Source organism: Artemia franciscana, chromosome 21 (assembly GCF_032884065.1).
Source record: "Artemia franciscana chromosome 21, ASM3288406v1, whole genome shotgun sequence".
Taxonomy (NCBI): domain Eukaryota; kingdom Metazoa; phylum Arthropoda; class Branchiopoda; order Anostraca; family Artemiidae; genus Artemia; species Artemia franciscana.
Window position 1 is genome coordinate 26479765 of NC_088883.1, and position 13914 is coordinate 26493678.

Sequence of the window (13914 nt, forward strand, 5' to 3'; positions counted from 1 at the left end):
CAATCGTGCAACCAGTCGACTATTTGGAATATACTAAAGGCTTTTAAAGTCTTAAAGTACTTAAAGTTTGCTTTACCATCTTCAAAGCTTCTCCCAGTTCCACCCAGGGCCGTATCCAGGATTTTTTTTTTCGAGGGGCTTTACAAAAAAATTTTAAAAACGCATCAAAATTTGTTTATATTCATATGTGTTACGTTTTTACGAATCGGGTAAAACGTTTTTTTTTACGGACACGGCCTGAACCCCCCTGGATACGGCCTTGGTTCCACCTTTCGAGAACCCCCCCCCCCTTTTAGGTTTCCGCATCCTAGCTCAATCTGGTGTGTTTACCCTTTGTCCGTCATAAGAGTTTTGAGAAGAGCTCTTTGACTGTAGAGTTTCAGTAGAGCAGTAATTTAAAAGACGTTATATGACATTTTGGTCAAAATTTCATTTCGTACACTTTTAAGCCTAGTGCTGCATATCGATTAGTTAGGTTTGTCCCTTATTTGATTCTCAAGATATTTTGAAGTTTCCATTAAATCCCAAAATGATTTTTTTGATATTTTGCCAAGTAGTTGAATTTAATACTTTTTATTGATTTTGTCATGTAGTTTGGATAATTTGATAAATGCCATTCCAAATCAATTATTTTTTTATCAGTATAATCAAGTTATTCTTGCATTATCTTTTGTGCCTAAAAAATCTTCTGCGTGCATGAAGTGGACTAGTAAGGGAATTTTTATTTTATATTTTTTCCCTGAACTTTAAAATATATGTCTTTCTAACATAGAGCTTTTGAATAGCCATAGCGATATTCCAGAAATATAGTCACTGTAGGCATATGGCATATTCCAATGTCATATGGCATATGACGTATATCAAAGTACCATATAATTGAGCATATGGCACATTCCCAGTTCACCTAGGCCACTTCTCCAGAAAAAAAGTTTAATGAAAGGAAATTTAAAGAGAAATTCAAAAGGACATTCATTTAATGAAAAAAGTTTTTAGAAGAGGTTTTTCTAAAAAAGAAGTGAAGAGACATATGAAAACTTAAGATAAGCAGAAATAAAGTCCTATAATAATTCAAACAACAGAAATTAAAATCAATTAAAAAAAATGAACAAAAATATAAATAAATAAAAAAAAAGATTAACAAGCACTGATATAGACGAATAAATAAATCCTAAAACGAATAGAAACTAAAATGAATGATCAAGCCGCACTTAAAACAAACAAAAAATACCACAAACAGAAATAGTGCTCTCTCCCCTAAATGTTCTGAAAGCTTTAGCGCGACATTTGCGCTTTACTGATAACGATATGTATTTCGAGTATTGCTTTTTTTGTTATAACATCAAACAAATAATATCAGACTAACTAAGGTTTACAAATAATAGTTTTACTGTTCAAACTCCCCCTCAAACCTTCTAAACGGCTTAAGTGGCATTTGCATTTCATTGAAGTCAATGTCTGTTTTGAACGGTAAGGTTTTTATTCGTAAAAACGTCGATAAGAAATAAGAAAAAAATCACCATAATAATCAAGATGATCAGAAAGAAGTATTGAAAGTAAACTGATTGTTTAATATATACTAATGCTAGTTCATAAAAGTCTCAGAAATTTTGATTGTTCAAAGTCATAATTGTAGAAGAAAAAATGTAATTTTTTTCATATTTTTCTTTAAAAAGGATGTCTACCGCAGGGCCATATCCAGGGGTGGGAGAGGGTTAGGGTTGTTTGACCCCCTCCTCCCGAAATATTTATCCAACTCGTAAAAATGTAGCAAAAATGTATATAAACAAATTTTTATGCATTTTTAAGTTTTTTTTGTACCCCCCCCCCCCCCCGAGAAAAAATAACCCTCTTTGAACAATTATCCTGGATATCGCCCTGTTCTAATGTGTGTGGTTTTGTCTTATTATTGCATGCTTTTTCACTAATTGCTTGGTGCATGATTGTGTTCAGGTTTCAAAAGAAATTGGCAGAAATTCGGGAGAGGATTCGACGCGGTAATATGCAGGACGGTGTAACCAATCAGCTTTCACCAGTCAAGCTTATGGGTGGAGCTAACCTGGTTTTGGGAAGTCCTAGTGCCATAAATCGAAGCTATTCATGTCGGGTTTCTTTTCAGAAGAGGTAATTGGGTTTAATCTTAACCTAAAAGTTGCTGAGAAATGAAAGGGAAAATCGCTGCTTTTCGGAAATGACCGTATCTTGCCGCAAGCGTGACCACTTAATAATGTGACGAAAATCGGTTTTGCAGATGCGTTGGTAATAATGACTTCTGCATTTCAGACGAACGTACAATTTTAGACGATTATTTTCGAAGCGGGAAATAAATTATTAATATTTATATTGAATAACAATAATTATATACCTTATGTTATTACTATATTATTGACTCATTATTTTATATCAATTGCATTTTATATAATTTATTTAAATTATTAAAATAATTAAGATCTAGCGTAAAGCTGTTATTCAGTTTAAGATTTATTTAATTTAGTGAAATTGTTTGAGGTGAAAATTTTGCCATTTTAGTACATACTAGTAGCTTATAGTAGGCTACTGAAGGGCATTGAAACTTCTCCCTCATTCCGTTCCCTACTCTGCTGTATTAGTTCGCTAACTATAATTAGTATAATATTATTGCTAGCATTAGTTACAATTAGTATATTAATTAGCATATATGCTATTAAGTATAATTATTGAAGAAAGTAGCTCCCGAAAAGCAGTGATCTACCATTCTACAAATTCTCATTATCGCCATTGTTAGTACGGATAAGACGGAAACGTGAGAACTAAATTTTTTAGCATTTTTGTGGCAAAAGTTAAGTGGCGCTCCGCTTACATTACTGTCTGTGCAAAGTCTGTTTGATGTAACCATTTCACTTCCTTTCAGATTTTTCATTTTGTTATAACTATATGTATACCTATACATATAGTATGCCTATAACTATATTTTTTATAACTGTATGTTATTATTATATTCCACTATTTTACTCCAAAGTTTATCCTACCTTCGAAGTTTTTTCAGAGCTCCACTTACATTAGACTGCTTTCCCTGCAATAATCTGTCAAATGTAAACTCTTGGTTTTATTGAAATTTATTATTTTACATCAAATCTCAAAATAATTTATTGTCTTATGCTTCTTCCTTGGATCTGATTCCTATACTTTCCTTCTGTTTACGAAACTAAAAAAAAAAAAAAAAAAAAAAAAAAAAAAAAAAAAAAAAAAAAATCACAACACATCATTTACTTAAGAAACTAGACCCCCCCCCCCCCGAGAAAAACTAAAAATGTCCCCACGCATTTCGTCAAATCATTCTGAGAAAAATTTTGAGTTATTTACAATAGTTGCTCTTTTGTTTTATTTGTATTTTTTTTCTGTTGATTTAATATGATTGCGAGCGAAGGAAATAGACAGGAATTTTTTTAAGGGGGAGGAGGGGGTTTATAAGAAAAAAAATAATAGTTTTATTTTAGGCGTTTCAAAGAATTCAGGGAAGCCTTAGGATTTTGAGGAGTTGGTTGGCCCGAATAAGGATAAGAAAAATGTCTCACTTTTTGGGGGACACTTCCTGAAAATTTGAGGGAATGAGTAATTGTCATTTATGCTTAATCCTGCATTATTTCCTGCATTATTCCTCGTAATGCAACACGTCCCTAGTTTCTTAGGAGAAATAAGGTTTCCGATGAACCACTAGTCTCTACCACAATAATTCGGTCTCGCAATAATAATAACAACAGTAATATGCTCCAGAACCCCTAGGGCCATGGTAATACAAACTAAAAAATTCAGTCTCAAGCAATTCATACTACATTTAACAAAATTAGTACACAAATTAGAGAAATCTATTTATATGCGCTATCCCTAGCCTGAGATCTCCTCTAACCTTTCTATATTAAAAAAAAAAAAAACCATTACTCACTCTACTAACCAATAATCTCTATTCAAACCTGCCCCGTTCATACACTTCCTTTCGCAACTCACTCAGTTCATCATACTCAAACATCATATGGCCCACGTCCTCATCCATACTTCGACATATAGGGCAGAATTAAGAACCATACTTACCCCTTACCTTCTCGTTAACCTTCTTCTTGTCCCATGTGGATAACTGTTCTTGAATATCTACCACCAATGGTAAATATTCATCCTATTCCTGGCACTGAATCTGTTATATCTTGTTGTAGAAAAGTCATAAAACGCATAAAAAACCAAAGATGCATAAATAAGCATATAAATATTAATAATAAACATAAACGTAAAAATAAATAAGTATAATGACGTTGGTTATTGGGTAATTTAAGTAAATATGAGATTTTGTATTGGGGTAGAAAATCAGAATGTCAGCACTCAAATGGACAATCAAAACTCAAATGGCCAGCATTCGACACTCCAATGGTCTGCCCTCCAAATCTGCCAGAATATCAGCAATGAAATGTGAGCAATCATTCTTAAATGGTCAGCACTCAAATATCAGCATTCACATGAGTTGCACTTAAAAGTCATCCCTCAAAATCTCGGCACTCGTAATCCATCAGAATGCCAAAACTCAACACTCAAATGGTCAGTAGTCAAAATTGGGAAATCAAAGAAGCCTTTCTCAAACCAAAACGGATATTTCTCAAAAAGCATGTTCTATCTCAAATGGGCTACTGGCCAAGAATATTTGGCACTCAAATTGGCACTCAACATTTAAATAGTAAACACTCAAAATCCGACAGAATACCAGTATTCAAAAATCAAATGGTCAGGGCTCAAATGATCTGCGCTCAGAATCTGTCAGAATTATTGCACTCAACACTCGGATGGTGAAACTCAAAATCCGTCAGAATGCTGGAACTAGGCACTCAGAATCAGTCAGAATGTCAGCACCCAAATGCCTTGTTTAGAAAATCAAAGAAACCTTTTGGAAACCAAGACGAGTATTTCTCAGAAAGCTTGTTTATCTCAAACGGGCACTCAACACTCAAATGGGCACTCAACACTCAAACTTCAAAGACCCAAATTCCAACAGGGTGTCAGCATTCAACACTCAGGGCTCAAATGATAAGCTCTCAGAATCCGTCAGAATGCTTAAACTCAAAACTCAAATGGTGACACTCAAAATCCGTCAGAATGCCAGAATTCAACAATCAAATGGTCAGCACTCAAAATCAGTCAGAATGTCAGATCCCCAATGCCTCATTTGGGAAGTCAAAGAAGTTTTTCGCAAACCAAGATAGATATTTCTCAAAAAGTTTATTTTATTTGGCTACTGGCGAAGACTATTGCAGGGAATGGTTAGTGTATTCGCCACTTGCCATAAATACTATATTTTGTGTCCAATTCTAATCAAAATATTCTATTGATGAATTTTGTGATTAGTGTAACCCCTATTTAGTTCATAATTTGAAAACTGTAGACTATGAAACAACTTTGGTACAAAAGGTGTTTTGCACCTTACAAGAAAACCATCATCATCATTTGATCACCAACTAGTGGGACAGATAAATCATAAGTTGCAGTACTGAGTGAGGCTTCAGACGCACTCCCCTCCCCCCTTATTTACTCAATCTTGAACAAGATGGCTGAGTGAGATATCTTTTTATTGAAAAAAGGAAACATTTAGTTCCCCTCACAATGATAGTTCCCTTTGATTCCTCATGTTTTTTTTTCTAGCAAGCCATATTAAAAAAAAATCAGAATAAAGGACCAGGTGCCGCATCATATCATCCTAAAACAATTTGTAATGATTTATTCAAATTATGGCCCGTTTAGTAAGATACTCAATCTTGGATTTCAAGTTTGTTTATTAGCAATATGTGTGCAAAAACAAATCACCACTACCCCTCCCCCTATGGCCTGAAAAAACAGAGAACGAAGCAATGAAAATGAATCGAACAATAACAAATAAAAAAATGACCTAAGAACTGCAGGGTAGTTAAGTGGGTATTAATGGGTGTTAATGTGTAGATATCACCGCAGACAGCTCCCATGTTAGTCGCCGTTGTTACCTCACAATTACAGCTCACTGTCGTTGTCAGGTAGGTTTCACCATAGGGTCAGCTTAAATTTTTCGTCCCTCCTTTCTGGACGGACATCCCTCTTTCCTGTTTTTTCTTGGGGAACTATTGACGTCTCTGACAAGTCTGCATCAGTGATTGTATTCCCTTGCTCTAAGGGTCGCTTAATCAGCTCTGTCTGATAATTCTTAAGTGTTAAAAAAAGGTAAAGGGTACGGCATTAGACTTTACAGTCCATACCGGCGGTGCTGATCTCCGTTTCTTGGCCCTTCAGCCAGGAAGTGCAATGGGGGGTTGGGGGGCCAGCCATCCTGTGCTTTCGCACAGCCTTCCTGTTTACCTTCCCCAGATATCTCCAGTTACCCATTTAGAGCTGAGTCGACTCTGGCTAAGCTTACAGAGTCACGCCACTGACCCCCGTCCCAAACCGAAGAATTGGGTACACCGGGATTCGAACCCGCGTCCTCTCAGACAAGGGATCCCGAATCCAGCGCATCAACCCACTCGGCCAGGACTGATTCTTAAGTGCTAATACAAACATAAATAGGGTACGCGGCGTTGGGACTGGAATACCACATATCATCAGGTGAAGAGTTGAAGATTGGTGGATGGTTAATAGGATTGCGACTTTGTTGATCATGTAAAAGCACTTCGTGGAAAAATTGGTTAGTCAGATGTGGCGATAGAGTAACCAGAATGCATAGGATACGCGGTATTGGGACTGGAACCCTTCAAATAACTAGCAAGATCACAACAGAATCGTGTCTAGAGTTAAAGATTAGTTGATGGTTAACAGATTTGCGGGTTCTCCGATCGTGTTTAAGTAGTCGATGAAAAAACTTTTCAGTCGGAAAAGGGATGAAAAAGTAACCCTGATGAATAGGAACGACCTCTATCTGGAGCCGTTGCATAGATATGGTTAAAAACAATTACTTGACCAGTAATTTTATCATTATAAAAAAGCAGACTAGAGTCTTCATTAGTAAGATTGGGTAAGACTTTTCCGCTCGATGGCTTTATCTTTTATCTTCTTAATTAACTTAATAAAATGTGTTCTTTTATTTTTATTTATGTTTATTTGCGTTTTTTTTGCTAAAATTCTGAATTTTTAGTGGCGAGGGTGTAACTAAGAAGGAAAATTCAACGAATCCATTGTCTTCTAACGAGAAGACCCTCTCACCCAGTGAAAGGGAAACGCCCATTCCAGTCACTAAGAGGTAAGTCTCTTTATCATCTTTCTGACTTTTTTTATTCCTGTTATTATATTTCTAGCTATTGCAGAGACAAAAATATCCATTTATTTTTTCTTGTGCAAAGATTGTGGCGCGTATCGCAAAAGTTCTGTTATATTTCTAATGACTGCAGAGGCAAAAGTAGCCATTTATTATTAATATTTTTTTGTACAAAGTTTATGACATGTATCACAAAAGTCATCTTCTCAATTTTATAAAATTTGAATTAAATTAGATGAGGCAACTCCAAAGATGTCATGGTGCAAGATGTTTTACGGGCGCGCAAAAAAAAAATGTTTGTCACTGAAAATTCTCCCTCCCAGATTTTGAAAAAGGTATATTAGTAGATTAGGTATTTTATTAGGTATTTAAAATCCTCCCTCCCAGATTTTGGAAATGGTATTTAGTAGATTAGGTATTTTATTAGGTATTTAAAATCCTCCCTCCCAGATTTTGAAAAAGGTATTTAGTAGATCAGGTATTTTATTAGGTATTTAAAATCCTCCCTCCCAGATTTTGAAAAAGGGATTTAGTAGATTAGGTATTTTATTAGGTATTTAAAATCCTCCCTCCCAGATTTTGAAAAAGGTATTTAGTAGATTAGGTATTTTATTAGGTATTTAAAATCCTCCCTCCCAGATTTTGAAAATTGTATTTAGTAGATTAGGTATTTTATTATGTATTTAAAATCCTCCCTCCCAGATTTTGAAAAAGGTATTTAGTAGATTAGGTATTTAAAATCCTCCCTCCCAGATTTTGAAAAAGGTATTTAGTAGATTAGGTATTTTATTAGGTATTTAAAATCCTCCCTCCCAGATTTTGAAAAGGTATTTAGTAGATTAGGTATTTTATTAGGTATTTAAAATCCTCCCTCCCAGATTTTGAAAAAGGTATTTAGTAGATTATGTATTTTATTAGGTATTTAAAATTCTCCCTCCCAGACTTTGAAAAAGGTATTTAGTAGATTAGGTATTTTATTAGGTAGTTTTGAAAAAGGTATTTAGTAGATTAGGTATTTTATTTGGTATTTAAAATTATCCCTCCCAGATTTTGAAAAAGGTATTATTTGAAAAATACCTTTTACTTTTCTATCTTTTCTTGTATCTTCAGTACAGAAAAATCTTTGCCTCTTCTTCTACATTTCTGTGAATTGGCGCCATAGAAATTTTTCTTTAGTTACAATTTAGCAGTTGGGGATTATATGCAGGGGTGCCAATTGTGATGGGGGGGGGGTAATTTTCCCCTAGATTTGTTTGCCATTTCCATTTCCCCCCTAGGGTTTCAAAAAGACATTTCTATATTTCCAGTGAAAGGAACAAACCAAAAAAAGTTTACCTCCCTCCGAATTTGGAAATAATCTTTTCTTATATCTTCATTACAAAAAAAGCTTGGCTCCTCATCTACATTTCCATGAATATAGTTGAAATGTGTTTTTTTTCTAATTCTGTTGTACTTCGGTGCAAGGCCGCATTCAGGGCGATGGGAGTTACCGGGTTTGACACTCCCCTCCCAAAGTTTTTGTTCAAATCGTAAAAAAGTGACCAAAAAATACATATAAGCAAATTTTTGTTCTGTTTTGATGATTTTAGGATCAATGTAGCTGCTTTCAATCGATTTTTCCATCGTTTTTCCATCGATTTTCTTTTGTCGTTTGTGTTTTTTTTTCTGATTTTTTGATTCTCTGCTGTAGTGGCTCTTATGGCAATGGCTGATGTATTAATTTTTTATTCTATTAATAGTTACGTTATTTCATTTTTAACCCACTTTAAACAACAAGACAAAAGTTGAGTTATGAATTACTTGAATAAAAGACCAAAATAAAACAAAGAGCAATGAAATAGAACAAAAATATGGGATAGGACTCCACGCTCCATTTTCGATGATTTTTTTTTTTTTGGTTTCGTTTGCTTTGTTTAAATTTATCATTTATTTATCTTCTTGTTTATTAAAATTTTATTATTTATGAAGGAATAAATATATACTTGTTTTATTATTTATATTTAAGATTGATTTATTTAATTATTATTACAGTGAGGTCAAGAATGTGAATCCGGAAATAAGACAAACGACATCAGAGAAGCCTCCATCAGTCAATATTCGAAGGTTTGTGCCTCATTCTCTTTTGATTAAACTTGGTGTTAAATGGCACCCACAAAACTTAAAAAATGAAGTATAAATAAAGAAAAAAATGCAATAAATTAGAATAGTTATTCCCGGCAAAATCCAGGTTATCCCTGGGATTTTGCATTTTGATGATTTTATTCTTTAGATTTAATTGTTTGTTATTTCCATTTTATAATTTTTTGCTTTTACCTTCTCTTCATACTTTATCCTTCTTCCTCTACTTGTACTGTTTTTTTCCTGTTCCTGTTCTTGGGTGAATCTGGGTTTTGTCTGTGCTGAAGAAGTTTGATATAGATTAAATTTTCGCTTTTCTTCCTGTTTTCTTGATTCTTTCACTGGTCTTAGAGCATGCAATTTGGGACTTAAAGAACAGAAAATCACAGAATTTTTTTTTATTTTAGGCCAGTGTTTTTCGGGGGAGGGAGGTTTTGGACTTGTGTCATGGACAGGTCCATCTTTCTCTTCTGTGTATATATGTCAGGTCTCTAAATTAATATGTGTATTCATGAAAGAATTCAATGGAACCGGTTTAATAGGAACAGATATGTTTTTATATTTGTCGTTATATTTCATATATTGTAGATATATTTTAGTTACATTTTTCGTTATATATATATATATATATATATATATATATATATATATATATATATATATATATATATATATATATATTTATATTTATATATATATATATATATATATATATATATATATATATATATATATATATATCGGTATCGTACCGAGGAGATACCGATATAATTTGCCGATAAATTTCCTTCCATAACAAAAACTTTACCTACAGTTTGTAGCCCCCCTCCCCCATTCTCTGCCAATATTCATGCTCACATGTTTCTCCCTGGTGTATTACAAATAATAACTACAGCCAAATAATAAGTTAATTAGTCAAACACCAAATAAAAGTTAATTAGTATATTTTTAATTATCAACTGTTACATTTTCGAATGATGGAAAACAGATATTTGTTTTCTTATAAATATATAAGCCTAATTGCCCCTAAGAGCAAAACCGCTTATAAAAATTATTAATAAAATGATGCAGTTTGGAGGTATTCACTTAGTATTTCGTATTTTGATTAATTTGATTGTTTATCGTGATCTGCTTTTTTTCAAAATATATTTGGAAAAAAAAAAAACAAAAAAAACTGCCAAATTGCTAATGTCAATTACGGTGTACACGACCATTTGATGAAACTAAAAATTTCAGCCTTAAAATTTCCTTTTTATGGCACTTTTTATGGTATTAATCAAGTGACACATAGAAATTGCAAATTCTGTCTGTCGGTGTGTCTGTCTGTCTGTCGGTCCCGGTTTTGCTACTTTAGGCACTTCCATGTAAGCTAGGACGATGAAATTTGGCGGCGTATCAGAGACCGGACTAGATTAAATTAGAAATAGTTGTTTCCTGATTTGAACCATCTGGGTGGGGGGAGGAGTGGGGGGATGTTTGGAAGGATATCCTGTCTCAGAGCTCTTATTTTAAATCTCGACGGATCTTGTGACATTGGGGGGAATTGGAGGGGAAAACCTGAAATCTTGGAAAACAATTAGAGTGGAGGGATCGGGATGAAACTTGGTGGGAAAAATAAGCACAAGTCCTAGATACATGATTGTCATAACAGGAACGGATCCGCTCTATTTGGGGTAGTTGGGGGGGGGGTGGTTAATTCTGAAAAATTTGAAAAAATGAGGCATTCTTAACTTACGAACGGGTGATCGGATCTCAATTAAAATTGATATTTGAAAGGATATCGTGTCTCAAAGCTCTTTTTTAAATCCTGACCGGATCTGGTGACATTGGGGGGAGTTTTTTGGGGGGGAACCTAAAATCATGGAAAACGCTTAGAGTGGAGGGATCAGGATGAAACTTGGTGGGAAAAATAAGCAGAAGCCTTAGATATGTGGTTGAAATAATTGGAACGGATTAGCTCTATTGGAGGGGGGAGGGTTAATTCTGAAAAAATAGAAAAAATGACTTATTTTTAACTTACGAAAGAGTGATGGGATATTCATGAAACTTCATATTTAGAAGGACCTCGTAACTCAGATCTCTTATTTTAAATCTCAACCGGATCCAGCGTCATCGGGGGGGGGGGGGAGGTGGAAATCTTAGAAAATACTTAAAGCGGAGAGATCAGGATGAAACTGGATGGGAAGAATCTATTCAAGTCTAAGATACGTGACTGACATAACCGGACGGGATCCGCTCTCTTTGGTGGAGTTGGGGGGGGGGGGTAATTCGGAAAAATGAGGCATTTGTAACTTACGAACGGGTGACCAGATCTTAATGAAATTTGATATTTAGAAGGATCTTGTGCTTTAAAGATCGTATTCTAAATTCCGACCAGATCCTGTGACATTGGAGGTAGTTGGAGGGGGAAACCGGAATTCTTGGAAAACGTGAAAATTGGGCTATTTTTATCTGACGAATAGGTGATCGGATCTTAATGAAACTTGATATATAGAAGGATCTTATGTCTCAGATGCTCCATTTTCGACTCGAATTGGATCCGGGATATAGGGGATTGGAGGAGGGAAACAGAAATCTTGGAAAACCCTTAGAGTGGAGAGATCAGGATAAAACTTGATGGGAAGAATAAGCACAAGTTCTAGATACGTGATTGACATAATGTGAACGAATCCGTTCTCTTCGGAGGAGCTGGGGGGTGTTAATTTGGAAAAATTAGAAAAATTGAGGTATTTTTAACTTAAGAATAGTTGACCGGATCTGAATGAAATTTGATATTTAGAAGGAATTCATGTGTCAGAGCTCTAATTTCAAATCCCGACCAGATCTGTTGACATTTGGGGAAGTTGGAGGGGGAAATCGGAAATCTTGCATATCTTGGATTCGCTCTCTTTGGGGGAGTTCGGGGGAGGGGTTCAGTGCTTTAGCGAGTTTGGTGCTTCTGGACGTGCTAGGACGATGAAAATTGGTAGGCGTGTCGGGGAGCTGCACAAATTGACTTGTTAAAGTCGTTTTCCCAGATTCGACCATCTGGGGGCTAAAGGGAGAGGAAAAATTAGAAAAAATGAGGTATTTATCACTTACGAGTGGGTGATCGGATCTTAATGGATTTTGATATTTAGAAGGACATCGTGACTCAGAGCTCTTATTTTAAATCCCGACCGGCATTAAGCCTCTGATTTTTCTTTTAAATCAACCTATTGACTCTTAGAATTTTGTTAGAGCTCATACCATATGAGCTCTTGGCTCTTAGCTCTTCTTGCCTCGTCACAAGTGCGATATGAGCTCTTAGCTCTTGTTTTAATTTCGAGACGCAATGACGACGATAGCAATTATTATATTTGAAATGAGTGTTGAACAGAAATCGAAAGGTATATTTCATTTCTTTGCCATCCGATAGCTATCTTAGCGAAGTATTACCATATTAATTTTCTCCCCCCGTATTGACAAATCTGCAATGCCGCCGCATTATATAAAGTTTCACAGATGTTTTCCTTAGATGTTTCACAGTAGACATTTTTCTTATTATGGGGGGGGGGTTCACATAAAGGAGGATAACAGGCAAAATGAGCGGTGTGTCCGGTACTGTCAGTAGAATAAGCATAAATTCGACACAGGAAAACTGAATTTTCTGACCTGTGCTAAAAAAAATTCTCTAGGACATCCCTGGGTTGAGAGAGGGGGGTGTATTCTCCTACTATGTGCTATTACTTGGATATCGACTAGTGTCGTTTCTTTATTTTTGATTTACTTATTTTCTTTAAAGGAAAAATTTTAAGATCAGTATTTTTGAAAATTTTCAAAAAATGGGACTTTTCCTCAACCTGCTTCACAGCGAGGTTTGCTCATTTTGATTTTTTCAGTTTCTTTATATCTTTTCTTTTTCTTTTTTTCTCTCGTATTTTACATATCTTTGCTTTGTAGTGTTGCTGCCTCTAATGGTCAAGCTAGTTTTATAAATGGAGGTCAGGTTCCAAGCAATGGAGTCCAAAATGGAAAAGTTGGTTCTATGATTAAGAATTTCTTTAAGTACGCTTATTCTATCTGATTAGCATGGAAACTATTTATTGCATGCCTTGTATGTTTGTGTTACGTTCGTTCGATGCTATGTAACAGTTCCAAAATCTTTGAAGCTAACCGATTCTAAAGTGTCCAAATCGGCCGTTATCATTAATTTTTTATTTCTTTTTATTCGATTTGTTTGTTTTTTGCTTTTCTTCTTCTTCTTCTTGTTTTCTTTCAAGAAAGTACATAACTTCTTTTTTAGTGATTCCTACGCTGCAAAAAAGGATCTTTTAATTTATTTAAATGTACCATGTTTAAGCTTATTTACTGCTCTTGCTTTTCTTCTTCTTCTTCTTGTTTTCTTTCAAGAAAGTACATAACTTCTTTTTTAGTGATTCCTACGCTGCAAAAAAGGATCTTTTAATTTATTTAAATGTACCATGTTTAAGCTTATTTACTGCTCTTGCTTTTCTTCTTCTTCTTCTTGTTTTCTTTCAAGAAAGTACATAACTTCTTTTTTAGTGATTCCTACGCTGCAAAAAAGGATCTTTTAATTTATTTAA

General features: G+C 34.7%; 1 protein-coding gene across 15 annotated transcripts in view; it reads left to right on the forward strand.

Moving 5' to 3' along the window:
* LOC136040607 (protein phosphatase 1 regulatory subunit 12B-like) overlaps positions 1 to 13914 on the forward strand; it is a 223303-nt gene that overhangs the window by 89314 nt on the left and 120075 nt on the right. For 8 of the 15 annotated variants that reach the window (XM_065724870.1, XM_065724873.1, XM_065724868.1 and 5 more), the window contains 4 exons: positions 1951 to 2121; positions 7112 to 7216; positions 9263 to 9334; positions 13271 to 13375. In XM_065724870.1, coding sequence (XP_065580942.1) covers positions 1951 to 2121; positions 7112 to 7216; positions 9263 to 9334; positions 13271 to 13375 — 453 coding nt within the window. The remainder of the gene's footprint in view (positions 1 to 1950; positions 2122 to 7111; positions 7217 to 9262; positions 9335 to 13270; positions 13376 to 13914) is intronic. The other 7 variants (XM_065724876.1, XM_065724875.1, XM_065724874.1 and 4 more) reach the window with 3 other exon arrangements.